The sequence below is a fragment of the Gossypium arboreum genome, chromosome 5 (assembly GCF_025698485.1).
Source record: "Gossypium arboreum isolate Shixiya-1 chromosome 5, ASM2569848v2, whole genome shotgun sequence".
NCBI classification, from domain to species: Eukaryota; Viridiplantae; Streptophyta; class Magnoliopsida; order Malvales; family Malvaceae; genus Gossypium; species Gossypium arboreum.
In genome coordinates, this window is record NC_069074.1 from 7,883,670 (window position 1) to 7,895,973 (window position 12,304).

The following is a 12,304-nucleotide window of genomic DNA, read 5'->3' on the forward strand; positions in this document are numbered from 1 at the left end:
GATTGATTTGATTTGGTATTGCAATTTGGGTCCCATTCCCAATTATTTACTTCCACCTTCTCCCCACATGCTGCTGTGGGTCCCCTGAGATGGGGGTTGGAACTTTGAACCTTATTTCTATTTGCTTTTTTTATATTATTAGATTCAGTTATCTATTTTCGTGTTACCGAAATGAAAAAAATAAATTATTAAATATATCATATTAATTATATTTATATTAAATTACGATTTTAGTTCCGCATCATGTGTTATACTCATGTGCAAAGTACTTCGCTCCTAGTAAAGACGTCATACATGTAGAAAAGTTATGTACGTTAGTACTACTCTATTGATTTATACTTCATTCATGGATTGGATTGATGATCCGTCAAATCCGTAAATCTGACGCAAATCCAGCCGACTTTTGTTTTGGACAACATCTCCTAAATTTAGAATTCTAGTCTAGTGAAAAATAGATGCGACTCATAGGGTGAACTCTATCTGAATAAGAAAATAAGGCAACATATTAATAAAAATAAAATTTAAAAAACTGGGATTCTTTTTAAATACACACTAATTAAGGGTGTCATATTTCTACACAAAAACTGGTTTTCCATTTTAAATACTACGATGATACGTACAGAGCACCAAGGGTTAGGTAGATAATGACCATTTGATAAAAATAATTAAAAAAGAAAAAGAAAAAGAAAGAATGCAATTCTATCTGTGGAAGCAGCAGCGGCAGCAGCGGCAGCAGCAATGCCATAATGCAATAATATGATTTTTGGTATTCTTCAATTTCATCAATCATCACCCAAGCTTCTTAACCAGCCTAGTGTAGCCTAGTAAACATCAGGTTGAGAATAAATAATTATTCATACTTTTACTGTAATAGATTTTGATGCGTCAAGATGGTTCAGCCGGCATGTTCCAAGAAGATACTCTGGTAGCTCCTCTTCTGTATTTGCCTGCATATATATATATATATATATATACAAAAGAAAATCCACATTTCTATATTGGTTAAAAAGTGTATGATCATTCCATAAAGTGATCCAATTCCTGTTCTTCTTAGGGTTGATTTTACCTGTATCAAAAATGCCATTTCAATAACCAGATTGTTGAGGTAACCAAGCACAAGACTGACCACGCCTCTTGCCACCGTCGATGACCCAATGTCAATCCCAAGCTGAAATGACAGATAAATCAAATTTCAGTATTGCCACAAAAGATTTTCATGCTTTTTCTACTCTCCTACTTGCAAATGTGGAGAGGCTAGCTAGAAGAGAAATGAATCTAACTCGGAGAAAATTTAAGTGATTTTCAAATGCATTCTCCAGGTTAATAGTGCTTGGACCCTGACAGATATATAAATGTAGTTCATGAAAGTTTACTACCTCCAAGTAGTTCTTCCCACGGAAATAATTAATTTCCAATGCTTGGCCAATGAGACAAGCTTTCTTTCCGACACTCTGCTTGACTATCCACGACCCCTAACAAAACAAACTCAATTATCAGAACCTTGCTTTATAACCCACTGGTGAGTTCACTTCCATCAAAGATTCTCAATGTCAACTACACAATACTGCATGCACCGACCTTTGATATATATGGAATGAGCTTAAACCTTGAATTTCTATATGCGTCATCACCATTGATGAAGTTATACAGTAAGGGTGAATCTTCGACTGGAGTATTCATAATATAGTATAGTGCTAGGCTATATGTTGCTGAACCTGGCACCTGTTTCATGGTAAATAATTCAGTTATGTTAAATGCTTAAGAACCAAAAAGAATACAGCTTGACAGAATTAAATGTAAAACAAAATGGCAAAGTACCTGTATGTTTACAATGAAGAAAAACTCTGGTCCACCCTGAGCAGCATATTTCTGCAGATAAACATTTTTTGTAACTTTTTTCCTCAATTTGCAGGCAACATATAGCAAATACAACAAGTACAGTTGAGCTTATAGGTGACCCATGAGCATGACCTCTAAATCTCAATCGACAGAAAAAGAAAGGCCTATATAAAAGAAAACCTGAACAATGCCCCCAGGACGCCCTCCTAGATCATCTTCGCGTTTGTCAGATCTTAGCCAATCTGCAGCGACCATTTGCATTAATGTGCCCTTTGCCTTAAACTGAAAGAAAAAAAGAACAAAGATGTAATTCTAAATTGGATTTGAAATTTAAGGAAAACTAAAAGTTGGGCTATGCAAAAGTAAAGCCAAAGTGAATTTGATTTGGATATCCAGGACTAGAAACTTCCTAGCAATTGATCACCATAAGATATCTACAAAACCCGACAATTAACTGTGTCCTAAACATGCTAGGCAAACATGGAAGGACATGTATATCATTTAGAGATCGTCAGAGACAAAGCACCTGTTAATGCAAGATCATGCAACAAGGCATACAATAAACCATCATAGAACACACCATCTTAAGTTTTGTAGTACAATTCAGCTTTGTGTCACTGAAATATTTTTCTTCATACCTTCTTACAATCTTCTAGGTAATTCTCCCCACGAATTAAAAATGTGGAGGGTTCTGCCGCTGTCCAACTGCAGGGTAATGTACAAGTTGGATCTTTGGGAAGAGTGTTTCCATAGGAGCAACATATGCCATCTTCCTTCGTCATGTCTTGTAAGTCCATGTAGCCCCTTTTCTGGACTGCAACATACAAGGAATTGGAAGCCATCAGCAATTATCTTTCTAAAAATTCTATTGAAAAGAAAATTCTTTGTTTCTATATTATAGAAAGGAATACTGATCATCCAAATAGGAACCACCTGCAAGATCATGTAACTTTTTCACAAAAACAGCAGCAGTTGATAACTTTGTTTGGCGTGTATCCTGTAAATTTCAGTCACATAGATGTCATGTGAGAAACTTCGAGCAAAACATACACACACAAATCCTTTAGGGGAGAAAAACTCTAGAGTAATACAGCCATACTAAGAAACATAATAGGAAAAATAGAGACTCTATAGTTGGTCACATCCTCTGAGATATGAAGCACCACTAACTGCAACTTAGTTTGCATGTAAGAATCAATGATAAATTACTTTGACTTATACCTGAGAGTATACTTCAGGAGCATAGTCAGAATCCCACCCATCTGTTGATTGATCATAGTCTGTTGGTTCTGGAACATCAAAGAATTCATCAGCAGCATCATTAAGACCTACCAGACTCGAGTGCTCTGAAGATGCCTTTTCCATTCCTTCACTCAAATTTTCCTTTGATTTTCCAGCCTCTATCTGTGTGCACATATCAACTACACAGTCCTCTTCACTCCGTTGCAACCTAACAGCCTGTATCAACTCTCCAGATGAAATATCAGCAGAAGGATATTTTCCTTGTTTTGCTTTGAATAACTCTCTTAACGCTGCAGGTACATGAAATTAATTCCTAGCAAATTAATGCCTCAAATGATCACACAATCATTAAACATTACACACACACACACGATATTGAACAGATAAATAAGATTATAACAGCAGTTGGGATTAAGGGTAATATATCACATGAAATTATAACACAATATATGATTACCAGCAACTCTCTCAAGCATACGGATGGTAATAGATCGGGCTGCAGAAGTTTTAAGATAAAATTTCCAGAACTTCCAATCAATTGCAAGCATGTGTTTTACAACTGAGTGTTTTTCTTCATTCAGAGGAGATATGACATATCCACCACCTGCAAATAAGTGCCGGACATTGACCTCATAGATTAACTTTCAGTTTTTCTGCTTTTTAATATAAACATCTTCCTGTTCTTTTATAGAGAATTTCAAGAGTGCATCATATACCGCAACCTATAAATTTCTCTGTGGCATACAAGGACAAATTTATCACATCAAAATAAAGCAATGGGATAGACATTTATCTGCAGTATTCAAACTGAAGTCAAACAACGCTTCAACTTTCAAACATATAAAAAAACCAGAATAAATACATTTTTTTTTAATGCACACATGAGATGCTTAGTAAACAAGGTTAAGAGTATGCTCAATTAAATCTAGAAGATTAGGACAGTTCATGCATCCTATAATGTATATATTTATGCATGAAAGTAGGATATAGAGAACTCAGAAAGATGTAAGAAGTTCTGTTTTACTTATGTTTCAGGCATACATTACTTTTAAGGCAGGCACGGATATAGCTTTTCTGTGGGGGGCACTTCTTGTGAAACACTGAGTGGTACAGAATAACTGTTATAAAATCAACCAAAAAGAAGTTAGTTTGTAATTTAACTAGATTTGTTGTGACTTCCGAATAGAACTTTTAAGAATCTCCTCAAAGCAATTACTACCATATGTTCCATCATCTTCTCTTCTCCAATAGCGGCGCAACAAGAGATCCCTCCTTTTCATTCCCCTGCAAGTATAATGAGTTAGTGAAACTATATAACCAGAAACCTCTATCTTGCAAAACATAATGACAAAATCAGAAGTTTGGATCTGACATAGGTAACCAATCACCGTATAGCCGCTTGTGAATGATATCAGTATGACCATCAAGATGTTCAATCACACTACCCTTGTAGAAACAGAAATCCCATCTGCAAGGATATTTGCAAATTTCCTTTGGTCTTAGAAAAAGAAAACATTTCAGGAAAAGACAAATACATTGCTAGATGAATAGAATTCTAATTTTGTAAAACTTTAAAACATGCTAGAAAGAAGAGTTATAATAAATGAAATATATATTTCTAATTTTGCAAAACTTTAAAAGTTAAAGCACACTAGAGAGCATCAGAGGACTGATAGTAAATAAAATAGAGGCGTTAAAAGGGCACCAAATATAGATGTCAACTACATGCATGGTATCATCTTCAAAATGCAGATTTCTTATGGTTTTTGTGGAGCTATTAAACTAATGTATAAATAATTTCTAGGCAAATTGAGTCTGTATCAACAAGGGCAAAGATTACATTGCTGCTGTTTCTATCATGCATCAAATTTGAGTTGAGATTTCTTCTCCATTACAACCTCAGTGAGAAAAAAGCACTAACTACACACAAAAGATTGTCCAATGGGAAATAATAATCACAATGCGGTCTTTTCCATTGAACTGCAATGCTAGATCCACTACAATTAATAATATACTTAGAATTAAAGTACCATTGAGATTGAAATCAATCCATGGTTCTTGCAAAAGAATTTAAGAGCTCATTTCAAGGAAAATACAGAGTACTTGGCAGCTTACTCTGATCTTGAGGGTCCAAGAGACATAAGTGTCTGGAAAATGGCTTCTGAAGTTCCATCTATGACACCCACAGCCATGATCGCAGGATGATCATCCCACTGTCAATGGAGGGAGGAGAAAAGTGTCAAAATGCAATTGCATGAAATCCATTGACAGGCAAATCAAAAGCTACCAACCTTTCCATGAGAATCCCTATCTTTAGCTTCTTTAAACAGTCTAAGACCTGCGTTTCATCATGGTTTTAGACAAACAATTATGGTTATCTCAAAAATCACAAATATTTGTTCCGTAATTACCATTCTGACAGCCAAAGATTGTCCAAGGTGAAGGTGCTACAACATCAGATGTCACTCTGTCCATCTTTGTGGATGAACAAAGAGTCCAGTCAATAGAATTGTTATGATTTGTGTTACTGGAACCAGTCGATCTGCATGCAAGGAGCCCTTCTAAGAAACTGATATATAATAATAGAGCATAAACATGAGAGAATACTTGATAGTAAAACAAGCATTAAGTCCAGTCGCAGTCATCAGTAGTAAATATTCTAAATAAATGCAACTTAAGTTACTCAAGCAATCAGCACAGAATCAAATCATGCCCAAGCATAGGTGAAGAGACAGAAAAAAAGCAACAGTTGGATATATGTTACATAGCAATAATGGATGGTTACTTCTTACCTAAAGGACTGCCATCTGCTCTTTGAACAAGCAACATCATTTCCAGGGTATGTACCACCCTGTATAAATACAATAAAATCTAATTCTCATCTCATATTGTGTTGGAAACTTATGATGTGCATTAACAAGGGGAAGCAGTTCATTTCAGACCTTTAAAGCTGCTTCCTGGAAGGATTGAATCCATCTTGCTGCTTCCTCAGGACTACTAGCTCCTAGCTGAAAAATTGATTCCATATGTCATACGTGAAGGTGAAATTATCATACATGCTGACTAACAATTGTTTTTGTAAAATATTTGCCGCACCTTAAGTTGATCATTGTGATTAGAACTATTATAAAGAGTGAATATGAAGAATACCTACAAGCCAAACAAAGAACTGTCCTTAAAAAATCTCCAATGGGGTGAACCAATCAGAAAACACAAACCAATAAAATTACAACTGTCCAAGAAAAAAGGAAACATAATTCACATACGTTGCTGTGAATGCTCTCTCTCCCATTGTCTGTAACTCGAATGCAGGAATCAATAATAACACTTCGATCAGGTTCCTGAAAGGTAAATCAAGGTTCAGTTTTTAGGCTTATTAAAATTGTTAAGCGTCAAAAGCACAGTCTACAACTAAGAAATATAAACAATAGAAAAATTAACTTCAAAATGAATATGAGCCCAGATACAGTCTTAGCATCGTCATTTATTAATTCATCGATATATACAAAAAACTTTCGCACAGCTAAAGATGAACTGCAACAGCAACAAACAAATGCACTAGATAGCTCGACCATTGGGTATTCTTCCAAGACACTTTAGATTAAAGCGAAGATGTGCCACATTGTATAATTATGCTTAAAGTGTATCTAACGATTTGCTTGGCTTATGATTATCATCGAATCAACTTAGCTTTCTCTAAAAGCTAAAGATTTAACGGCACAAAGACTGTGCGACGTATGAATGATAAAGTAAAATATTCCTGACCAAAAGCTGACGTTACAATTCTCCAGATTTACCTATAAAGAGTTATCTCTATCAGGCGATTAAAAAAAAAAACAGCAAAAACCTGAAAGGCTTCTCGATCGAAAGAACCAATTCAATAGGGGAAAAAATAAAAAAAGGAGAAAAAGAAATCAGCTGCATAAAAAAGCATATATGTTCTCAATCAAGCTCTCTCTCCTTACTATTAAAGTACTCTCTGAAAACGCTTTTGTCATGAAATATTAAATCATATTCAACTAATCCATTACAAGCAACTACAATGATTAGTAAATATATAAATAAAATAGTAGAAGAAAATCAATAATAAATGAACAAATTAAAAAAAGAAGACGTCATACTACTAAAAACTAGTTATTCACTTATTAGAGCGGTTGCCTTGGACCGACTAATAAAAAACAAAATTCGAAAAAACAAAAACAAAAACAAAAACAAAGAGATAATGATATTAAATTTTAATGCCATTATTTCTTTAGAACATTCGTATAATGAGAAACGAAACTTGCAAGATAAGCTTCTCAACAATCAAAAAAAATAAAAAAGAGAGAGGAAGAAAACCTGGAGATTGGAAACGGGCATGGATTTGAAGCTCTTAAGCAGATGATCTTCAAGAACAAAGTAACGTTTCCTTGAGTACTGTAATCCAATCCGATTCGAACGAATTATATGTAACCATCCTTCCATTTTTAATTCTCCGATCTGTGAACCGGCCATTTTTTTTTTCTTTCTTCTTTAAGCAAAAAAAGAAAAAAAGAAAAAAAGAGTTATTCGTAAACTGAAAATAAACAAGGGAGTCAATATTTTTCTTTTTGGGCGGTGAAATTAGTGAAACTCCTCTTTGGAGTTTAAGATGCCAAAAAAATTCCTCTCTGCCTTTCGGTTTCTCTCTCTTTGCCTCAGTGGATTTTTATTTTTTAAACGTTTTTCTCTTTGTTTAAGAAAACAGAAACGGACTCGAACGCATATGAGACAGGTATTTGCCAGGCGAATATTGGATGCTTTAAATTTACCTTATTACCCTTTTATCCTTTCATTTGAAGTTTAAAAAGTACGCTAAAAAATTATGCACCCAATCATTTACTTCCGCTTTTCGCCTTTTGATTTCATTTTCCAAATTATTAATTATATTATAACACAAGTGAAAAAATTGATTTAAAAATATATATAAAATTAAATCGAACTTTGATTATTATGATAAAATTGGAATCTTAAAAATTCTAGCGTTTTATCTTCTAATCACTATATATATATATATTATTTTATTAATTTTATATAAAAAACAATAACATTTGTATACTAATATAATTTACATCGCAAAAAAAACAAAAAATGTTTTGTTTTGATAATTTTCTAATTGGTTTGATACTCCGTTAATTCATTGCAATTTACAACAATTCGATGACAAGTTTTAACTTAATATAATTATACAAATTAACGTAGTGCAATTGCCAAAAACATTAAAACTTTATACAAGGTAGTGAACTAATGTTTCATCTTTAATTTTTTTAATTTTTTTTAAAAGGTAAATCTGTTAATTTTTTTAATGACTAGAATCATATAATTAAAGGGGAAAAAATAACAAACATTTGTCGTAGATGATGAAGGACAAGCTTCATCAATATAATAAGAGTTTTAGCCTTAGCATCAATAGAACATCATAACATGTTGACAATTGATTTTTCACAACTCAAGTACGACATATCTGGAGTGATTGCAAACACTTAATATGATAAGTAAATCAACCTCGGATGGTCCAAAACGGCAAGAAAAAATCGACTAAAGAATCAAGCATTCACTAAACTAGAGAAGACGACAACAAAATCATCCCTAAAATCACTTGTAAAACTAAGATTACATGTATAAGTAACACTAAAAAACTTGCTATAAAAGCAAATAAAAACTTCTAAAACTGAAAAGTTATCAAGCAATAGAAAAATAAACAAAAAAAAAACATATAAAACTTGAGATAATATAGGTCAAAATTGACTAGTGAAATCAGAGGCAAATCTACAAAGGTTGACATGGGCCAGTCTCTCTAAAATGAAAAATTACTATTTAGGTCCTCTAATTTTTTTTAAATTTTAAATTAGTAAAGGTAAAATTGCACTTTGGTCTCTCCTAAAATTATAAAAGTTCGATTTAATCATTTGAAAATTATAAAGATATAGACTATAAAAAAATTAAAATTTTATTCGACCCCTTCTAAAAAATTGTTCTAGCTTCGTCCCTGCGCGAAATCATTTATTATTATCAAAATACTCCCAAAACAGAAACATATTAAGAAGCTAGCGAATAGCCACTCACTTTCCAAGAAAAATTACTAGTGACCAGTAGAGTTTTAGCGAAGGACAATCACTGCCATTTGTCCATCACAACTTGTGAAGACAATAAAGATATCCACAAAATAGATATATAAACTGAAAAGGGAAACATGTAGAGTGAATGAGAAGAAGAAGAAAAGATTGATGGGAATGAGAAAAAAGCGAGCAATAGCTAACCGAACCGACAACATTCTTCGGGCAAAACAAATTTATTTTAAATATATATGTCATTTTATTTTATTTTATATCAAATAAGTAATTGAATAATTCTATTTTACTAAAACTCCATATGTGTAAAGGTAAAATGCAAAATTTATATTTAAGCCCTTAAATTTTTTTTAAAATTTTAAATTAGTAAAGGTAAAATTATATTTTATCTTCCTAAAATTAAAAAAATCGATTTAATCCTTTAAAAATTATAAAAATATAGACTATAGAAAATTAAAATTTCATTCGACCTCCTAAAAATTTGTTCTGGCTTCGCCCTGTGTGTCATCAAACATAAACTAAAAAATCAAATTAAACAAATAAATGACGTAATAATATTAACATCTTAAAAAAAAAAAGTTGAACAAAAAAAAATTATTTCTTTGGAGGTAAGGTTGTAGGAAAATATCACTTTCACAGATGGAACTAACAATTTTGTCGTATTTTGGTGACTTCAGAATCTGGTACTTGAGCTATATAATCCCATAAAGTATACTAAAATAAGAATAAAATATTTGGCAAATCTTGACTAAATAAATCTTAGCTTTGGAATTTTACTCGATAATTAATTACTTCACTGAAATATAAATAGTTTTTGCTATTTGCACCCTTTTATATAATAATTTCAAAAGTCTTATCTACCTTACAAACCTAAATACCTAATATTTATATCTTTTATCATTATTAATTTAGAGAAAAGGATGAAATTACCAGAACATGAAATTGTATCTTTAATGTCAATCTACAAGTATCTAGCCACAGATAATTTTAGAGTTAAAAAGTGATTTTTGAACTCAAACATAAAATAACTTTCGCAGATTTTGAAATCTAATGATATTTTTAATCATTATTTATAATTTAATGTGTTGTATGTAATATTTATATTGGATATAAAATTAATTTTTATTAAATTTTATTTTAAATATAGATTATATATTTAAATTTGTAATGTTTATATTTTAATATTAAAAATATAGTTTATATATTCAAATATATTTTTACCAACAAATGGTTGAGTATAATATTAAGACACATTGCACTTGTAAGAGAAGGATTTAGATTCCAACATTAGAGGCAATATTATTGAGAGGAGTGACCACGAACTCCAAATATAGGGGCATGAATAATATAAAAAAAATATAAATTCTAAAGTTCATATATCAAAATATTAATTATGAGTCACTATATTTTTATATTTTATTGAAATATCTTAATATTTATGAATTTAAACATTATTTGAATATTTTTTAACTTTATTACATCATATTTAAAATGAACGTTTTATTTCTTAAAATTATTTTTTAATAGCAATATTAAATATTTAAATATTATAGTTTAGCAATGGTAAACTATTAAAACATTAAAAGGTATTAATATTTAAGATTGTGAAATTGATTTGGTTATGCACAAACTATTATTGACACGTTACAAGTTGAACCCTTCAAAAGCTGGATTCAGACATGGTAGATCCTGCCACGCCTTTCTCACCACTATGATTTGGAAGGAAGTGAAATTAAAAAGAAGGGTACCAAGTCCAGTCATCAAGCAAACACATACATTGAAAACATCAAGAAAAGGTTATGATAGCCAACAGTACAAGATTACCGGATATAGGAACCACACAAGTGGAGAACCATAGTGAATTACAATAGAACCAACCTTGGTGCTGCCAATTAAAAGGAATAGACTGGAGGAATTGCAGTAGTTAAACGCCAGTTGGGATAACTTTTAATTACATGCAAGCCAACTCCATAATTCACGCAACATCAACACTACTGCTACATATTCTTATCATCTATATGCATTATTATATATGACCGGAAATGGATTCTACATGAAAAAAACAAAGCTCGCTGGAAGCTGAAACCATTATAGCTAGCAAGGGATGACAAAACCTAATCATTTCAATATCTATAGAGGTGATTCAGATGAATATAATTTTTAAAATTATATATGTATAATGAAACGAAAAGGTAGAACAAAGTAACGTTAACAATCTAAAACCAGAAACATTCATTATAACAAGAATCTCAGAAGAAGCCCAATCATGCTGCTCTGTTTAATACTTTCCATAGTATTATTGTAATTGTTGTCTACCAGAAAGAAAAGACATTGATTTTTTATATTTTAAGTAGAAATTTCTACCAAACTACCTAACGTGAAGGGTAAGTATTAATAGAGTTGATAATTTTGAATAATCATATAATTATATAATATTTACGAAACATGTATTTATATTGTATTTGTTGACATTGTATATATCTATAGTTTCTTTAATGAAAAACACAAAAGTGAGGTAAATACATAAATTGTGACTTGTGTTTGAAAACATGTGGTCACCGCCAAGTTGGTTGGTAAAGCTAGCCAGCTAGTTTGGGTTCCTAACTTCTTTGATTTTAGTTTCAAAGCGTTGAAATTCATATGGTCAGGAACATTATCTGTTTCGTGAAAGTTTAAAATCTTTTGTTGCTTCTTCATGCTTCTTTCCTTCGATAATTTTTTAATATAATTATTGGTTAGTTTTATATTTTTAAGAAATTTAATTTTTTATTTTTCAATTTAAAACTCAAATTTAATTGTTAATACCTTTAAATTCTTTTTAACTTGATATTTTAATAAAAAAAATTACTTAATAGTCATATAACAAGAAAATAATAGACTTGAAATTAATAAAAAACTTAACAGTATTAACCATTCATAAAATTTTATATCAATGTTTTAATCAAAATAAAGTATTAACTGACATTATAAAAATAAAATACTTAAATATGTTAAAAATTAAAGTATAAATAAATTCTCCAATCCCAATCTCTAATTATAAAAAAAAAGAAATAGAAAATATAGACCTTATTTGTTTATTTTTCTCATACGATCCTATCTATAATCCCATAAGAAATCTCATCAAAAGAATGAAC

General features: G+C 31.3%; 1 protein-coding gene across 1 annotated transcript; it reads right to left on the minus strand.

Moving 5' to 3' along the window:
* Positions 1-520: 520 nt before the first annotated feature.
* On the minus strand, positions 521-7,913 carry LOC108449969 (protein ENHANCED DISEASE RESISTANCE 2-like). The gene is made up of 21 exons (XM_017747370.2): positions 7,420-7,913; positions 6,348-6,422; positions 6,178-6,231; positions 6,024-6,089; positions 5,874-5,932; positions 5,493-5,623; positions 5,373-5,419; positions 5,197-5,294; positions 4,454-4,549; positions 4,301-4,365; positions 4,128-4,199; positions 3,539-3,685; positions 3,061-3,371; positions 2,773-2,836; positions 2,478-2,653; positions 2,020-2,121; positions 1,819-1,869; positions 1,579-1,722; positions 1,377-1,472; positions 1,067-1,168; positions 521-947 (listed from the first exon to the last, which is right to left on the minus strand). The coding sequence occupies exons 1-21, from the start codon at positions 7,573-7,575 to the stop codon at positions 855-857; spliced, it is 2,205 nt and encodes a 734-aa protein (XP_017602859.1). The 5' UTR covers positions 7,576-7,913; the 3' UTR covers positions 521-854.
* Positions 7,914-12,304: the final 4,391 nt, after the last annotated feature.